This window comes from Epinephelus lanceolatus, chromosome 3 (genome assembly GCF_041903045.1).
Source record: "Epinephelus lanceolatus isolate andai-2023 chromosome 3, ASM4190304v1, whole genome shotgun sequence".
Lineage (NCBI taxonomy): Eukaryota > Metazoa > Chordata > Actinopteri > Perciformes > Serranidae > Epinephelus > Epinephelus lanceolatus.
The window spans coordinates 29317658-29337322 of record NC_135736.1 but is presented as its reverse complement, the minus strand read 5'-3'; the positions used below and the strand labels follow the sequence as shown (position 1 = coordinate 29337322).

General features: G+C 42.7%; 1 protein-coding gene across 6 annotated transcripts in view; it reads right to left on the bottom strand.

Moving 5' to 3' along the window:
* Positions 1-19665, bottom strand: part of lef1 (lymphoid enhancer-binding factor 1) — a 47835-nt gene that overhangs the window by 26695 nt on the left and 1475 nt on the right. For all 6 annotated transcript variants that reach the window (XM_033624192.2, XM_078166238.1, XM_078166239.1 and 3 more), the window contains exons 2-3: positions 18084-18150; positions 16734-16861 (exon numbers count right to left, since the gene is read on the bottom strand). In XM_033624192.2, the coding sequence (XP_033480083.1) occupies positions 16734-16861; positions 18084-18150 (195 nt within the window). The remainder of the gene's footprint in view (positions 1-16733; positions 16862-18083; positions 18151-19665) is intronic.

Genomic DNA, 19665 nt, shown 5'->3' with positions numbered 1-19665 from the left:
TCATAATTATTGTTTTAATGCAAAATGTAACTAAAAGAATTATTTTCTATATTTTGGTAATTGTCAAAACATCCACATGATAAGACCAAATAAACAGCAACTTGTTATTCAAACTCTCAGTACCTCAATAATAGAGGTGGGACTAAGCTATTATTTTGCAAATCACAAGTCTAGTCCTTGCACTTGAATTCCAAGTCAAGTCCCAAGTCAAGACAGACAAGTCCCAGGTAAAGTCCGAAGTCCTGTACTTGAGTTCGGTTCATAAAGCCCTCTTCACCAAATGTAATGCCGTTTTAACATAAGAGTTAAGATACATTAAAATTAACAAAGCTGTTGCGTACTTTCAAAAATTTTGTTGGAAATTGTTGCGTCTTTGTCTGTAATTTTGGACCAACCATTCAGTTTTTGTACGCAATCAAAATTATCTTTGGTATCATTTTTTCCAACTGGTGCTCAGTAGCGTAACGTTAGTTCATCATGGTTCTCCTCTGCAACTTGACTGGATGCTGTCAGATTGGTCCCAACAATCTGAATCAAGTGGATCATCTGGGGAGTTAAGTGTCGACTCGCTGGGAATGAATAGAGTTAACGTTGGTTGATTCAGGAAATGAAGGGAAATAAATAGATTCATGGTGCTCTTTTTAAGTAACACTTTTTAATCCTTAGATTTGGGGGGGAGTTGTCAAGTATTTTCAAGTCAAAAGACTCAAGTCCATGCGAGGTCACAATCATTGCTGTTAGAGTGCATGTCGAGTTGGAAGTCTTGTTCATTTTGTCGAGTCTGAATCTGCTTTTACGACTGGAACCTTCCGTCTACAACGGGCTTGAGACGCAACCTTGTTGAGGACTTGCCTCAGATTCCGGAGTTACGCTCTTATCCTGAAGCCTCCTTAAGGAATCTGATCCCGTTTGATTCGGTGGTGGAAACCTCTTGTGACCGCATGCCTTTGCTGACGTCTACCCAGCAGGATTCGAACCCTGGGCCTTCTGCATGGAAGATGAGGGTTCTAACCACTATCAAATTTGTGACTTGAGTCTGACTCGAGTACAAGTCATGTGACACAAGTCCACATCTCTGCTCAATACTCTACCCATTTGTTCCTACTGAAGATGAAAATCTTAAAAAAAAAAAAAGGTCATGAGTTAATACCTTCACTTTTAAAAATACGCTAATTTAATACGTTTTTGGAAAATATGACTCAAACAGGAGTAAACAGTGCTTGGGACTATTTTCTGTGGCAAATTAATACACAAGTATTTTGGCAGCAGGACGATGTATGTTAGACTTCATCAAAATAAACTGCAGTGCCCATGCTCACTGAAAATTAAATCAGTCAGTGCAACATAGTGTTTTTCATATAGTTTGCTACTACTTTGTAGGTGTGTGAATCACCAGTTTCATCATATTTAGGAAGTAGGTGTGCTTAGACAGGGAATTTTAAAATAAGGGTCCTTAAAGTCCTTTAAGTGTTTTATAAAATTAGACTATTTTTATATGTAATTCTACATTCTTATTTATATTGTTAAATAACTATTTAGGAAGACCTGAGATATTGATCCCCATAATTAGCTATATTAGCACGCTCTGATGTGGTATGTCCTGAGCATATAATGACAGGTTTCATGTTTCTTGGCCACATGAAGGACTGTCGTCATTTTCACACTGTCCAAGCATTAGGTGGAAGTTGATGAGCTCCAAGTGGTGGTCGGCTCCTCCACTGTTGTATTTGCAGAGTGTGTGTGTGTGTGTGTGTGTGTGTGTGTGTGTGTGGTGGAGGAGTAATGGGGGTTGGGCCGCAGCTCTGGCAGAGCCCTGGGCGAACTGCAGGATGTTCACCTTGCGGCGGGGCACAGGGCTCATTATCACCGCAGGACCTGGTCACATCAAAGGACTGAGGAAAGGGCAAACATTCTGCTGAAGTGCCACTGTCAGCAGGCCTGCGAGCGCACACGCAAACACATACACAAAAGGCAGACCGCACACACACTCGAGCACCCACTAGGCATCACCCCCACAAAGAACATGGCTGCTCTCTGCAGCTCCATCACTTGCCTTGGATCTTTTGAGACATGCTAAGCAAAAATCCCAACAACACCTCAGATAGCACAGAACTGGGCCATTTCTCAGCACCGGAAGCAGAAATGAGACATAAGCACAGCTACCTGGTGTATCTGGACACTGTCAGTGTGTCTAACGGTATTAAAATCTTAGTCATAGAGCCTTCAGCTGCGTCATTTACCTGATCAGCTGTGTGTTTCAAACCAGGGGCGATGTTAATGTTGGGGGCCCTATGTTTGAACTCAGCTGTCAAAAGCTGACCACAAGCAGAAAATGTTTGGAGCACGCTTTATTTTTCTTCCTGAATCAATCGTCATCCCTCTCCAGCAACTATTTATAGCAACCCTGCTGCTGCATTAACACACTGCATGATTTATCATTAGAAGCCAGCTTTGGTCTGCTGAGTAGCTGCATTCATGCCAGGCAGCACGGTGGTGCCAACATCCACATTCAACAACAACAACACTCGAGAGGCCCTGAGAGATGTACACAAATAAAATCGCAGCACAAGCTAACTTTGTGTGGCAAGCACGCTAAAACCTTAGCCTCTGCACAATACCAGAGACGGAGAGAAAGAGGGAGAGAAAATGCAGTGCAGAATGGGGGAAAAGTGCTGATGAGTTGCCTTATGCAGGAGCTTCATAGATCCGTCGAACAAGAGCGGATTTGCCTGCTACACCTAGATAGTGTTTCCCCCCCTCAGCTTTTGCCCAGGTATTCTGGGCATGAATGGCTGTCAGTTTGGATTTGGGAGCTCAGCGTTGAGGGGGAAAATAGAGTCTGGTGGGGGTCTTTGTGTGTCTCTACCTGTGGAGACGAGAGCTAGAGACAGTACTCTTCTCAATAAGCTCCAGCTAGCTCCGATGCAACATTGCACATTACATCAGTGGAAAGGAAGGGGTAAATATTAGCATTGCAAGCTAGCAGGGAAAAGCTGGACGAAGGCAGACAGCAGTGGGCTGTAGAGGCGCTGCCGTGTTTTTGCGGGGACGGTTTTCAATGGCACACACTAGGAAAATGTGGATAGGGAGGTGATTTGAATGAGAGCTGCTTCTGCCTGAGCTGTAGAGAGTATTGACCTAGTTTTCCTTCTGTATTTCACTCAGACAGATGCACACCCACCGACACAACGTGTAAGAATAGAAGGAATAAAAATATTGATGGGCTGGTGAGCCCGAGCCATTGACGACTTAATGTAACAAAAATAAAACCCACTGAGAAATGAATTAAATTTGTAAACAGAGAACAACCTTGTGATAGGGTAACCTAGTATGTGGGTTACGTAATGCTTGAAAAATTGCAGGTCACAAGAAGCCCCATTGCCTCAGGTGTCATGACACCTGTGTCCTGGCCTTGATCTGAACTTTTGACCCCCGTAGTCACATGATCAACATGTTTCTCACCTCAGTGAGCCGCAGAGCTTGAAGCTACACACATTCTGTGTCTTTTGACTCCAAAATCATTTTGACATAATTCGACAAACAAGCAGACAAAGCTGTGTTTTTCTTTATGTTACAAAGTATATGGACTGTTTTGGTCCTGGTCATAATGAGACAAGGTTCATGCCACAGTGCTAAGAAGCCTTCATGGTTGTGGATCACATTGCAAACCTTTCGGCTCATTCACATTATAGACCATACAACAATACGAGCAGCCCACTGTTTGGGTGTGATTCCACGTTTTAAGGGATTAACTGGTAAAGACTACCAACAACTGCCTTTCAGCCTGGAATTAGTCATTAATCAAACCACACATTTTAGGGTTTCTTTCCAGCCAGGCGCACACGCCCCTGTAAAGATCTGAATGAGAAGCACAAAGCTATTCAAATCTGATCCTCTCCGAACAAATGGCTTTTCTCCATCCCCACAGAAGCGGGGAACACTTCAAGAACCTCTCCAAGGATCTGAACGGTCACACGAAGACTCCGCCCCATCAATTAGCTCTGTGGCAGGGTTTTTTGTGGGCTTTAATACAAACAAAACAATGACCATGTACAACATGGCAACGGACAACGTCTGCTTATCCCTTGATACCTCTAAAGAAATGGTAATAGTGAATTTCTGGAGCACAAAAGGGGCTCCTTAGGCTCAGGGCATATGGTTACAGCAACATTACAGGGCACACTCGTGCACCTGATGCCACAAATCTGAATGACAAGCCATACAATGAACACACCGGGGCTGTAATTCAGATGGATTTATTCATAGTGGATTGCTCATATGTCTTAACATAATCTCAATCGTATATTAAGAAAGCAATGTCAAATTAAATGAGCTTAAAGCTGTGACATCTTTGAGTAGCTTGAACAAAATTTCTTCTTTAGGTGTCAGTTACGTAGAACTGAAACAATTAGCTGATCAACTGAAAGCTCGTTTTTGTTATATTTTAAGTAAAAGTATCAAACATTCAAATGTGAGAATAAAATGTCTGTTTTATATGTATGACCGTGAACTGAATTGCTTTGAGGTTTTTTGTTGGTCAGATAAATAAGCAATGTAAATATGCCACATTTTGTATTTTAGACTGCAAATTCTGGCAAATGTCAAAATGACACTTGTCCAAATATCTAAAATCATACAAATGGGCACAGGAAAATACCATAAAAGGCTGCAGCATGTGGCTACTATCAATGTATACCTCTAATGCCTATACCGGTAACTCTTATTGAATGAAGGCAAGACATAGTAAAATGTTGGATATTTGGTTTTATGTAGTGAAAGTTCTGAGCTATTCAGATAACTGCTGGGTGCGTCAACATGTAAATGATCAAATTAAACTGTCTTTCCTTTACTGTGTCACCTTAAGATGAGTTCATGTTAAGTTCTGTTATAGTTGTGTTTGATCATGTTCACGCATCTTTACAATCACAGGAAGCATAATTTATGAAGCACAGCTTGAAGTACCAATATCTAGCATAGCAGTAGTAGGCTTTATTTATCCTAGAGTTGTAATCCCTTTAGACTTTAATAACCTGTTTTCACCATAGACTGTAAAAATAATGAGCGTAGCCACCATGACGTCACCCATTAATTTGTGGACTACTGTTTGAAGCTTTGAGTTGGGCATCTCGGCCGTCATCAACGTGAAATTTTTGAGTCAGAAGTGACCATATTTGGATGAGAGGGTGGAGCTGAGGAGAAACGAGGGGTGAATCTGACTCAGGAACTGTGATGACACCTTGCAGACAGCCGGTCACTAAAAGTGGCCACACCCTTAATTATGCGTAACTTTAGGCCTTAATAAAAATGTGAAATGGTGAGTTATATAAAAAAACCATCCCTGTATGGTTTTCATGAATGTTGAAATTAGCTATAGAGGCCAAAACTGTTTTATGCACCAGGCTGTAAACATGTTTATTTCTGCTGCAAAGTTGGTCTATGGAGATTGACTTCTTCTTGGAGCCAGCCTCAAGTGGCCATTAGAGGAACTGCAGTTTTTTAGCACTTCCAAGCTGGCTTCATTTATCAGTTCCGGAGATTGCCGCTTGTTTTTCACCCTTTCATAAAGGTGGACCCACATTAAACAGGCTACGTAACCACTGTTGAACTTTTCAAATGAAAGTCAAGCACAACCTCTATATCACTGCTTCAGCACATAAGGAGTGTCAGTGTGTGCAATGAGAGAAATGCAAATTAAGATTTGTGGTGCGGGGGCGCGGTGGGCACTTCCATTTCCCCCCATCTTTCATCTCAAAAGATAGATACAGTGGGGGTGGACTGATTTGATGTTTTGATGCATTGTTTGATGACGGGCAGCTCAAAGTGGAGGATGCCTCTGTGATGTCTCTCCATTGGAGGACATGAAAAGCGTCACCTGGCCCCTGAGCCGAGGGGTTATGGCTGCTAGTGGATTTAAGGGCTCCTGCTGAGCTGGACGGTGGCTCCATTGATGCCACATAATCCATTCAGCGTGACCTTTATATTTTTAGAGTCAGCTCCACTTCCCTGTCAGCTTGCCTTGTTAAAACTATCGCAGACATCAAGGTCCTGATCAACTACGTTCTATTATAACAGGACGGTATATCTAATTTATTCATTGTGTACATCCCACGAGGAAAATAAGTGCCTTCAATCACCGACCGAGCAGTTGGATGATCAAAAGAAACATGGAGCACAAGGCGAGCTCATCAGATGAACAAACACATTCTTGCTAGATATCTTTGTGGGTTTCATCATCCTGCATCAAGTGACTGCTGACGAAAAAAACAAAGCCTTGTTCTCATCCCTGTGACATCAGCTCTTACAGACAGCGCAGGGGAAGAATCAAAGCTCAGGCAATCATATATTTCCAATTAAACACTAATAATGTGAATCTCTAATTTCTCCTCTGCCCTCCATCCAACCTCCAATTAATTGTTTCTAAAACCCCAAATGAAAATATCATAGCATAAAAAAATTCTTACAAATAAATAATCTCATAACGTACGCTAGGTGGTATTAGTCATGAGCATCAAACTCCTACCACGTTCTAGATTTGCCTAAACTAGGAGCAGACATAATTGGGATAAATCTCCTCAGTAAGCCACATAAAAAAAAGCAGAAGGGTGTAAATTGTTACACTGCTGCGTGTTAAGACACTGAAACAGTTGCACAGATCAGACGAACTGCAGCAGCAGGGAAAGAGCAGCATTCAGCTCTGCTGTTTTCCTCTGTGACTTGGGGCCACTGAGTTTTTCTCCAGCCATAGTAAATTGGGCGCCTGGGGCAGGAGCCTTGGCCAAGCTTGCATTTCGGAGCCGACTGTGGAGGGCATGAGGGATAGAGATATGGCACTGGAGGGGGGACAGGACGGTGGATGGTGGGGGAGGACTGGAAGCGCAGTGGAGGTGACATTACGCACGTTTTAACACAAAAGAGACCTGGCTCGTTAGCACACTAACTAGGAAGCTCCATGGCAATCAGTGCTCGTCATTCTTTCTGTTCTCTCTATCCACCTCGTCATAAATATGGCTACATCTGCAAGTGTAATCACTCCATTGTACTCTGATTTTCTGCTCTGCTGGACAGCAGCATGGCAGCCTGCTTTTCAGCACCTCTCCCTCTTCCCTCGATCCCCTCCTTTCCCTCAAGTGCCCTCGCCTGTTCCTGGCTACTCCTTTGCTGGTGAGGCCGGTGTGTCTCGCAGATTACAGAGCTCCGGTCGCTCAGGTAACAAGAGTCACTAATCTGGCTGGGGTTGAATTACACATAATTGCCTCGGCACCATGATTGATTTCAGCCCTGGAAAGGAAAAGACGACGGCTCCCCCCCCAAAAAACACCCCCCACCTCCCTCCCTGCCTCTCTCCAGCGCTCACGAGCGGCAGCCAAGACTCTCCATCTAGTAGGAGGCAGGAGGCTTTGAAGAGATCAAAGCCAAGGCCGGGAGCAGTTGCGCGCCCTGGGAATACGGGAGAGAGGCTTTCTGCTCCTCAGCCCTATTTTCTAGCGTCATGTCGGATTGCAGCTGTATTGCATTTCGCCAGTTTTCTTAATGCTCTTGGTTTTGACTTTGACATCAGTGATCCCCCCTCGGTTTCTTCAAAAACAAGGGGGGAGGAGAAAAAAAAGAAAGTGACTGAGAAAGAAGGAGAGAGAGGGGGAAGAGAAGGAAGGAAAGAAAAGAGAGGGGGTAAAGAGATCTACAGACTGATTTTTATTTTCACAACTCTATAATTGGCCAGTTCAAAGCAGAGGAGGGGAGAATGTAGCATTTGTTTTCAATTCTGCAGCCGATATGAAAGGAGCGACAAACTTTTATGGGTTTCCCAAAAATTAAAGACAGGCTTTTTTTTCACAGTCAAAGAACAGCGTGTTTTTTATGGCCGAGACCACACAAAATGAACTGATAGCAAAGCCCTCCTCTTTGTCCTCCCACAGAAAGCTCAACAGTGTGGTGTAGCTCTCACACTCATGCATGTGTGTTTGCGCGTGCGTGCGCACCAAGTCTCAATCGGGCACCCGTTTAGTGTAGTTGGAAATTGTTAGACAGGGAGAATGTGGTGCGATGTTTAGCGCAAAAACACAAAAGGAGGCATGAAGAAAGCTACATCCATCCATTCATTTAACAGCTCTGCTAATAAAGCCTGGTGGCGAGAAGGCACCCTTTGTACTGTTACTATGCAGGCCCTATACCAACCTCCTACACTGGGGACCATTAATATTTCAGCGCTGTCAGATACACATTGCATGTGAGCCTCTTTAGCACTCACACCCACAGCAGAAAGAAATAATGAGCTTCTGAAAAATATGAAACAGCAAAGAGAAAGGAGGGAGGGAAAGAGCGCGCCAGAGACTGACCAACTTCATACAAAACAGAGCAGCTATTGATCACAGCTCTATTTCTTAGCTGGACAAAGTGAGGGCTGTTTGAGCTTCTCTGAAGTCTGGACACAGCCGGCAGGATTTGCACCCATGTTTCACTCCTGTGGCCCTATTGTTCCTCTTGCTGCAGTTTACTAGCTGGAACACTGCTCGCCTCTATATAGACCTACAAGCTGTCAAGATGAAGTCAATAAAGCTATTCATGTTTTGACTTATTTCATGACTGCATCAGCGAGGTGCTGAGATCAGCTTTGAAGGACTGCTGTCAAGCTTCAGTCATGGATTAAAGACTGACCCCGGTCAATGAAGCTTGCACTGTAAATGTATTTACCAAATAATGACTGTAAAACTACTTTTTGAAGCCAACAAAACATCTTTGCCAAGAGCAGGGCTGGGTATTGGAACTCGATACCTTTAAGGTATCGACCCAAATAACCCAGTACCAAGTGGCGTCAAAACTTCTCCAGCCAAAGGACACCTGCATTTGATCCTTTTTGCACCCAAATCTAGACAAAAAAATCTCTTTGTATGGTTCTGCTCCCAGGCAATCACCACAAGCGTTCTTTGATTCAATCTGATATGCCCACCACAGCAGCGGCTACAACTCGCACAGTCTGTCATGTGGTGAAGTCGAGTGCCGTGTGTTTGATGGAGTTGGCAGATCAGCGTGCTGAGATGCCAACAAAACATTCAAAAGTATGGGAACACGCCTGTGGCATGTTACGCAATTGAATGCCTCCATTCACATGATGGGTACTGGATAATGCAGAAAAAAAATGTATCAAATGAAGGACTCTGTTGGTATCATTTCAAGGGCACTGGGACTGTAATTTTTTAAATGATACCCAGCCCCGGCCAAGAGACAACCACGTCCCACACTGTCCCATTAACTAAGCACAGTCATAACATCACCAACAGTTACGTCAGTCGCACAACAAATTGACAAAAACACTCTCACACACGCACACACCACCCTCTAGTCTCCATTTCTGATCCGCCCTTACAGGAAGTCCACACCCAGGCCATTCAAACAGAACTGGGCATAAGGGACAACCTTGGCGAGGCCCTCCACTGACCCCTGGAGATCAGCGGCAGGCTGCTGGTGAAGAGTGAAGTCCCCTGAGCAGGTGTTGTGGGCCTGAGTGGCGGCCTGTCCGGGAAAAGCCTGACTGGCTGGCTCCAGGCAGCGCTGCTTGATTGGTTAAGCTTCATCCAATTCAGAGGGAGGACGGGGAAGCGAAGAAAAGTGTCATCATCTATGAGTGCTTCGCTCTGAGCGGTAACACATGCCCAAAATAAACATCAACCGGGGTTAAGTGTGCGCATGCATGTCACGCTCACAACCATGACACTCCCAATTGCTTTTCTCACACACATACAGAAACACACATTTCTCCATTTAATGATTTTAAGTTCTGCCTTTCATCTGTGTCACTTAATTTTAAAATGGAAACAAACAGAAAGAAGTCAGAGGTTTCTGATTAAATCTAATGCCTGTTCTTTTTCTTTTTGTTGTTTTCTGATGCAATTGATGACCTTAAAATTGCCTTAATGTGTTCAAATAACGAACATAATACTTCAGGAACAAAAATTAAAATCATTTGTTTAAAGGTCTAGTGTGTCGGGTTTAGTGGCATCTAGCGGTGAGGTTGCAGAGCTGAAACTTCTCCTGTGTGCCAAGCGTGTAGGAGAATTTTATCAATTTTTGATGGCATTATAAATGAGGCAGTGTGGTGCTACAGAGATATGAGGGGTCTTCAAATCATATTCCAGACATAGGGGAACATGTTTGTTTGGGACAGACCCCAGAAAAAAAATCCTGTCATCGTCATTTTTATTTATTTGATTTTTTCTTTTGTAAAATTATCTAAAAATTACCATTCCAAACAAAACTGTGACGCATATCACAGTCGCAATCTGATTGATTTGTATATATTGTGCAGCCCTAGAACTACTGTGGCCAACGCAAAGATGCGAAACCACGAATAGCCCTATCTAGAGCCAGTGTTTGGTTTGTCCACTCTGGGCTACAGTAGAAGAACATGGCGAACGCTCCATATATAGATATAAACAGCTTATTCTGAGTTCTGTGTTCTAAAACACAGCCATTCTTATTTTCATGTGATTATACCAAATGAAAACATAGATAGGAATATAATACACCATTTTTGCCAGTATATGCAAATCCTTCACACATTTTTACGAAAAATAAATCAGTGTGCCCTCACACAACAAGAAAAATATAATCAACCAGAAACTTAACCTTTGATCGTACTACTTTTAGTTCCCATCTTACACAACAATGCATATCTCTCGGTCCTGGTGGAGAATCACTCTGCTGAGCTCCATTTTACCAGATGAAACACACTGATAAGGTGATTGCAACCACATGGCGTCATTAGCAGCGTGCATATGGAGTAAATGTGTCAACCAGCATCACCATACAGCGGAGGACGAGAAGGAACCTTGGCGTTAATGGTGCTGTTTATAAAACATTGCGACCCCGGCGGCACTACAAAGACTCTGAGACGCCAAGTGTTTCTTCTGTGTGAGGTCCCTGCCGCTGTCCTTCATGTGTACACACACATTTTGCCCTTTGTCAGAGCTGCTCGGCAGATGACATCGATGTCAGCGTGACTCTTTGATATGTACTGATTTGGTATATGCAGCATTAAATAAGGCAATTACACTTATGGCATTTGACAGCTACTGTATTTCCTTAATTTATTTTCTGATGTAAGTATATATAAAAGACAGTACTGTTCAAGGCTATGTATAGAAAATGAGCTGACAGTGGGATGATCATATGGCGTCCAGCTACTTAAAGGCAAAATGCTGCTTTCAGCTCTGGTAAACTTCACACAGCATATCCACCCTATAGTGAGACTTAAAAAAAACTACACAAGGTGCCATAAGCTGCCATCTAGAACATTATGTGTGGACATGGATGGCTGCTGGTAAATGTAGTGTTCTCTTTAACAGGGATCTTCCACGGTAGTGCTGGGGGCATGAGCTCAGGACACACATGGCACTGAGGGACACCAGAGCGGTCCTACCAAATCCCGTTAGGTAAGCCTGGGTTAGTGATTCCACGCTGCGAGACACTGGCTAGCAGATCCGTCACGTTCCCACTACATCAAAGGAAAGTACAGCGCTGCACCCCCTCCACACCCCCTCTTTCTCGCCATGAGGATCTGCAATTGAGGGTCCAAAGGGAAAAAAGAGTGCACGGGCAAAAGGAGAGGGAGCTCTCTTAACTCCCCCCACCACCACAGCAGAAAAACTCAGCTTTAAAAAAAAAAAAAAAAAAAAAAAATCAGCGATTCAATCCGCTCTTCTCCTCAAGCTGTTGCTCAAGACCATGAGACTGTTCCAACACAGCTGGAGATCACCAACACATCTTCACAGTCAGGTGAAAAACCTCCCTCTCTCTGCACTATCAACATTTCAGAACCAGGAGCAGGCAGTTATGTCTTCATCTTGTCAACCATGCATTTATGAGTTTATTCAAATGGCTTTGGTAGTATGTCATGTGCTCAAAGGATGTAGTGTTTCCTTTACAGGAGCATATAAAAGAGTTTTTATCCATTTTTAACGAAGGGGAGGATGTTAGTGCAACAACAGCAACGTAATCTGGGAATAGATTTCAGGTCATTTAAAAATATGTACCGTCCATCACGTGCATGTTGATCTTTATTTAGAAGCTGTCATTTTCAAATCCTCATGGAGTCTGGGAGGCTGCAGGACCACTTATTTGAACGATAAGACGAAAACACCTCAAAGCAGTGAACTTCTCGTCTTCCACATATCAAACCTGGAGTGATGACATCCTAAATGCTTTGAAGATTTATACTTGGCAACTGTTATCATCAGTGCCATTGTGGGGTGTTATGATAATTCTGACCAACATCGTAAAAGCATGTTTAATTTGGCAATTTAAAGACTCGGAGGCCAGAGAGAAAACAGCCCTTCCCTATCTTCATACCCTTTGCTATTTTTACACACCAAAAGTTATAACAACAGAATCATTAAATGTAGTCAAGTCTCTCCACATTATCTGAAGCATCTGAGAGAGAAACACTAACCCTGATCAAGACGACACATAATAATCAGTGTACTTCTGTCTACTTGAATAACCTGATATTGTCTTTTTTTGCAGTAACAAACACAGTTTAAATAAGCGAACCTGTTCCTTTAATCAAGCTAAAAAACAAAACGTAACAAAGCTAGATTTATTCTGGAGGAATTTCTATTTTGAAGATAAATATCTAGACACGGGTGGTATCAATGTATTACAGTATACCAGGGTAATTAAACATCCCAAAGGTATGATTTTCAGTACATTAAAAACACAGATGCTCCTCTTTGTATTAAACTGATACGGATATGCTGTATTAAGCCACTGTAATGCACAGCATGCGCCACCAGAGGTCAGTCTTTACTGGTGGAATAGGCAGCCAAGCTGAGAAAGGTGGCGACTGGGAGTGGTGGGGATAACGTTACAGGAGAATTAAAAAAGAAAAATACCTCTGCCCCTGTTTGGATAGTCACGCATACCTTTATCTTGAGATGAGTTCTTCCAACTAGAAAGCAGTTTATTAGCCACATGACTTTATTTAGCACATCATCTCCGTTCAGCTAACTGACGTGTTGCTATCTGCCGTGGCAACAAGTGTCATCAGAACCTCCGGCAAGACAGGCGCTTATTTCAAATCTATTTATCATTCTATGGAATGTAAGTCTATTTAAACCCAGATAGATTTGTGAAGTGTAGCCGATCTCTACAGATGGGCAGAAGGCCATCAGTAAAATTTTTACCCATTAGCACAATCTGACTCCATGCTGTCTGAGGCGCTGTCCTGTCAGTCAAAATGCTTGGACCCAACAAGCTCAGGTGTTTTATATATACACACACAACTAATAGATTTAAAATACACCCACCTATTTCCCGATTTTTCCTGTTTTGCCATGTGTATGAATGTAGACAAGACAATCACAACAAGCTACTTAGGCATGAGTCCCAAACAGCATGTACAATAAACACAGTGCCCCTTTTTTGCTCCTTCAAGAGAGAGATTCACCTCACGTGATGGACTCCTTACCGACTTCACTTTTGTGCTCAGGATACCCTACAGATACCGCATCTTAAAGCAGCTATAGGTTCATGTAAACAGTCGTATTCATAACAAGCCGCTGACTCTCTGAAGTGGTCAACATGTATATGCAACTGAACGCCATTAGGCATCTTGACACCAAAATCTCAGCTCTTGTGGTGGAGGCGACCTATCAAGCTAGAAGTCCTAAAATCTGCTGACAATCAGCTACTCCCAACAGCTCCATCATGACTGGACGGCATGTGCAGGAATGTCATGGTCAATGGAAATCAATCTAAACTACTGGGATTGGGGGGGCGGCGGTGGGGCTGGGGATGGAAGAGAATGAAAGGGAGAATGTGCCTTTGATCTCAGTGAAAACCGATCCCAGGCCTGCAGATACTGTGGCTGCGGTGGCCGGCAGCGGAGGCAGCAAGCTGACATCAGTGAGAAAGCCAGAGGACTCATGTTCCGTGATCCTTCCACCAAGCCTTGGCTCTTTTTATTGGATAAGTGAGAGAAACGTATATAAAATGACTACCGTTTTATTGAAGACAGGGTGAGGGGGAAATTTGGGTGAAAAAAAAAAGCAGCCATGGTAAATGAAATGAAAGCAGGGCTTTAAAAGTTTTGGCAGCGAGTATGCTGCCTAACTGCCTGGCCCAATTCATCTGCAGTGAGGGGTAATTTCCTCTCATACAGTCAGCTGGTCTCCATACATGCCCTCTACGAGTATTTCAGGGTGTGCGATGGAATAATCGATAACATTGACCAGAAAACAAGCCATAAAAAGAGAATTTGGAAAGCATCATACCCTACATTTCACAAACCACTTTATTTGTAAACTGAAGAGGGCAAATCATGAGGTAATCACGTTTTCTCTACAATGTCACATACTTTCACCCTCTGCAACTTTGGCAGAGGGGAAGCAATGCAATTTTAACATCATCCCGTGATAGAGTTGCGTGTGAATGAAGTTCCTTTGCACACAGCATGTGGCATCTGCCCCCGACAATCACATCTGCCTCTGAAAGACGATTCTTATAATAACGCAGAGCTCACATTTCACAACTTAACCCTGATGAAACTAACGTGTATGCACTGCAAAAGCACAAACAACCCAGGGCTTGTGTGAGTGTTGCCTGCATGGAGGCACCAAACCATAGCCAGACCGAGGCCGGTTGTCTCCCCCCAAGTGCAACACAGAGACGTGGACAAAACAGGATTAGAGTGGACAGCTGCTGGTGTGCCCTGCGTTTTATGTCTGTCTTGAGAGGAGAAATTTGCAAACGGGACAGACACAGGAAGCCGCCAGTGAGAGACCTGCAGCTGGTCTGAAATTAATACCATTACAGGGGCGATATCTGCAACGGCACACGCCACCCCTGGACGGTCCTATAAACTCCTCTGCAGGGCAGCCTCGGAGACGTTATGTTGCCTTTAGGCCTCCTCAGTCATGCTGGGCTAATTAGAGGGCTTACTTGGGTCATGTAGACATGCATCACTTAAGATTCTAACAAGATGAGAAATACTGTATATCTCATGCTAATCTTCCGGAAAGAACGGCAGGCATTTGGTTTCGAAGGGTCTTATTTGGTGTGGTATTAAGATACTACACAACAACACAAACATAATCAACATCGGAAGTGAATATTTTTTGTTTTATTCTTAACATATTAAAGCGGTAGTTTGTAAGTCCAGAAATGTGATCTTACCTGAAATGCTGCCATTTATTAATCCGTTCTTTTCATTAATTTTAATCTCAAACTCATAATTGCAGGTCAATGTTGTTGGTCAATAACTTAAGGATTTATGAGCTTTACAGGGATGGTTTTCTCTTTAAAACTTCATATTCCAAACTAAACGTGTAGGTCAAAGCAACTGTTGACTAGTTAACATAAAATTTTTATTTGATAATCAATTATGCTGCCTTCATTGTGACCCACGAGCTTCTAAACATGCTATTTTTTTAACTAAAAAGAAGCCATGAAAACACTATTAATACTGCTTTAACCTCATGTAATGCTGCAACTAAGAACTATGTTCTCAGTCCAATCTGATTCTTGTTTTTAATCAACTGTTTGGTCCCTGACATTTTCAAAAATTAACAAGGACAAAACAAGTTACCAAAGATATCTCAAAATCCCTCATTTTGTCTAACATACAGTACAAACCAAAAAGTATTTAATTTAAAGTGAATGGAAATAGTGCAACAGAAGCAAATGATCGTGATAAAGACGCTCGAAAACAGCAAATGAAATCAACTATAACAATTAAAGCCAGAAATAGGTGCGCATTTTGCAATACTTCATTTCTGAAGGTGCTGATATTATCAAGTATTGCAATACTTTTTAAGTATATTGATGGAATTGCAATTTTTTGCTTCATCAATATGGAAAACGACTGATCATAAGCAAGATGTTTGAAAAGTGGGACAGCGCAGCAAAGTCTGTGGGCAGGTAAAGCAACAGGTTGCCTTCCTTCTTCTGTCTTCTTTCTTAGTCTACATTACCAGAGTACTGGGCAGTGCTGTGACAGAGTTAACAAACAACTTTTGTCACCTCATTTCACTTTGTGTTTTAAACTGTGATATCCGCAACCACAGACGTGCATATTAAGAACATGTGCATTTGTCCCCCAGACGAAAACATTAAACTAGCAGAGGAATCTTCTTTAACGAAATTAAAGACATGTCCGCCATAAACTGATTCAGACAAGGCACAAATTGGTGCATAAAACTTAACCGGAATGTATGAAATTAAGTGTTTGATGCTCAAAATTTCCAGACACCCCTTTCATATGTGCCCCCCCCCCCCCATTCTGCAACACAACTAACGCCATTGTTCAAAGCCCCCTGAACTTCAGTTTAACCTGAACAGGTGCAACATGAAGGTAAATCTCTGCAGGTCTATCATCACCCTCCATGTTTGTTTTTGCTTTCGATCCCACAAGCGTGTCTTCTGAGCAAACCAGCGCTTTCAGCATCAGTTTACCAACTTCTAACAGCATGAAAAAAAAAAAACATAAACACTAACCTTAACCCAACAAAAATGAGATCAGATACACTGACAACGTAACATTGATTTTAGAGTTATTTTTTACCCCTGATCAAAATCATCAGCGGATCATATTCTGACTATATGTCCATGCAACGCCAAACTTAAAGGCTCGTACCTTTGTGCTCTTTATGGCTCTCGTCACTAAACGGTGATGCTGAGATGTTTTTGTTTGCCTCAAGCAAAAAAAGTTATTGACATGTTTATTCTCAGTTGGCACTGACCGTTCTGGGCATGGGCGGCGAGAGGGAGCCATTGTTCATGTAGGAGTCGTTGTTCATGTTGTTCATCATGATGTAGCCTGGGTAGCCCGGGTACGGATGGCCTTTACTGTACAGGTCCTGGAGTTTTCCTAAATTAAAAAAAAACAAAAAAGGTTAAAAAGTGACAATTAGCTGTTTGTTTGCAAAAAGCTCATGATGCATTTTTTTTTATTTATTAATTTTGGAAGTCTTTGGATTTCTACCAACATTGGAGCTTTAACCACATAAACAAATCTTACAAATGACAAATTCTACTTGCACTTAAGTCAATAAATTTAGCTGAGTTATAAAAGCAAAGCTGAGCACAAAGTTCGCCTGCCTGTTTGGATGCTGTAATGATATCACTGTCGATCGCTTTAACCCGTGCCCCAGTTCGCCTCGGCCTTTTGTTTGTGCCCTTTCTTCCCGTCTTGGAGAGGAGGGTCGTATTATACAGAGGAACAATGGAGCCCCTCTGTGCCAATTAGCACCAATTAGAAGAACATACAGACTGTGTCAAAACAGGAGACGCCCCAACTGTTCCTCTATGCCTTTGACCTCAGAAAAGGGGGGGGCTTTATACAAGAGGCCTCAATGCAGCGCCACTCGCCACTCAGCTGCACGCTGCGTTAATAAGGCCGGGGGGTTGGGAGTGTTTGTGGTACATAGCCCCTGATGGCAACATGGATCTTGTTGTGAAGAAAGCTGGTGTTTGGTTTGAGGGGATCCTATTCAGGAGTGAAAGGGGAACAAAGAGGAGGCACACTCTTCCTCAAAGCCCTAATGATGACCTGCTGCAGAGGGGTCAGACTAGGAGCAAAGAGCCCCAAGCGGTGGCAACATGTTGCATGCAAGAGATGATGTATGCGGGGAAATAGTTTATTGGGGCGACTGCATATTAAGACACGCAATAGATAGAAATGTTATGCCACATGTCACACTCAATGATCACCCAGGAAATTAAAGCATGAAATGTGCAACTCAAGTATACTTTGTTTCTGCAGGCGCCCTCATCTACGAGGTAGGTAACAGGTTGCTGTGTCCATGAAGGTTTAACATGTCCAGACTAGACCTGGATCAGAGATTATCTGTCTGAGAGCAGCAGAAGAACAGGGGCTCTGATAAGAAGAGGTCCAACAGTGCATGAGTGTGACTGATCACTTCTGTGTGTGGAGAACGAGGTGGCACTTTTTCACACTGGCCCACTAAAACTTCTCAAGCTGCAGCGAATTATTCTGAAAATCTGGGGCTTTATTGCAGCTCAATGGCACGCTGGCTGTCCTGTAAAGCATGCTGATTTAACGAGCCCTCGCTTAAGGCGGTGTCACTTACCATCATCCGGATGGTCTCTGTGTTTTTCATGATATGAATCTTGCGGTATTTGGGACTGTCTAGCTGCCTGTAGAAAAAAAAAGGAAGAGGAAGAAAAGGAATTTGAAAAATTAAAATGATGGTGATTCAATTAAGAGGGCCTTCAAACACAGTGGCACACACTGACATGCTGATACGGTCACACACCCACAAACACTGCTGGGAAAAATACCGTCCCTTTTTGCTCGTCACCAAAGCAGAACGAGCTTGCCCACACGTACACACACACACACACACACACACACACACACACACACACACACACTACTGTCTATAGAGAGGTGATGGAGCAGCCTGCATCAAAGCTTCAAAAGAACCACTTAATTAAGCTTCATGTCCTTAAGGATCTTACAAATTAACTTGTTTTCAATACCACAGGTCCACTCTCAATTTCATCTCTTAGTTTAAGGCGTCCTCTAAATTCAAATAAATGGATTGTATTTGTGTTACAAATTAAAAGCCTCTGTGTAAAGTGAAATAAAATCATCCCAGGAAAAAAGAGAAAACAGTGGAGACTGATTTTGCCTTAAAAAAAACTGCTTTCCGCACATCTATTTCCTCTTTATTTCCGAATCAGAATTGGTAAGAGGACCTCTTTTTGGAGTTCAGACCCCTCAGGATGGCTTCAAGCTGAGCGAAGGGAACTTCACTGGATTCCTAATTAACATTCAGCCTCTGTCTCGTGCGTCTCTAGGACATTCGCTGGTGAGTGTGTACAGTCTGGTGCAGGATGTGGCGAAAATTTCATTAACACTGCGGTTAATGACAAAAACAGACGAGTAACTTTGCAATGGGGAGAGCTGCAGCCTGCATCCTGGGGTCGGTGCACGGCGCAGACGGATGCAGGGAAAATAAATACAAATTTTTAACTGTGATGTTTCGTGACTGCTCCCGTGTGCTAAAAAAATGCCATCTTGCAAGTGCGGAATATAAAAGCATGAGAGTTATAATTTTGGAAACATTAAAAATTCATCATTCGTAATTCTTCCAGCGAGATTCTATATGCATTTACATGCACTGTAAATTTATTCGGATTTGCCTCTTAATGCCTCCTTTTAATCTGATCAGTGAGCACGGGCAAAAACAAACGCAGCTGTAAAATGTGTTTCAGATTTTTCTCAACCTCAGAGCATGCACAAATAATTTTTGGGCACCATTAAACAAACAATAATGAAATATGAGTCAGGCATTACAAACAGTAACACATCCTGGTAATAAAATATTTAAACATCATCCTATTGTTGAGGATTTTAAAAGTTGTGATCTGTGAAATAAATTAATAATCTTGCTTATGAATAGATTTTAAACCCATGTGTGCTGAACAGATTCATGTCCTGGTGTTTACAGCTGCTGAAGGTTACAGTGAACCCCCTGCAAACACAGCTATTAGCCTACTTATCAAAAGCAGCACAAGGCCCCGATTCTCACATCTTAAATTATCCTCCTTATTATTTTACCCACATTTTATTACAAATAAATGAACTTGAGATGCCACAGACAAGTTAGAGTGTGCATTTAGGGCTGTAATGTCTCCAAAGAGAAA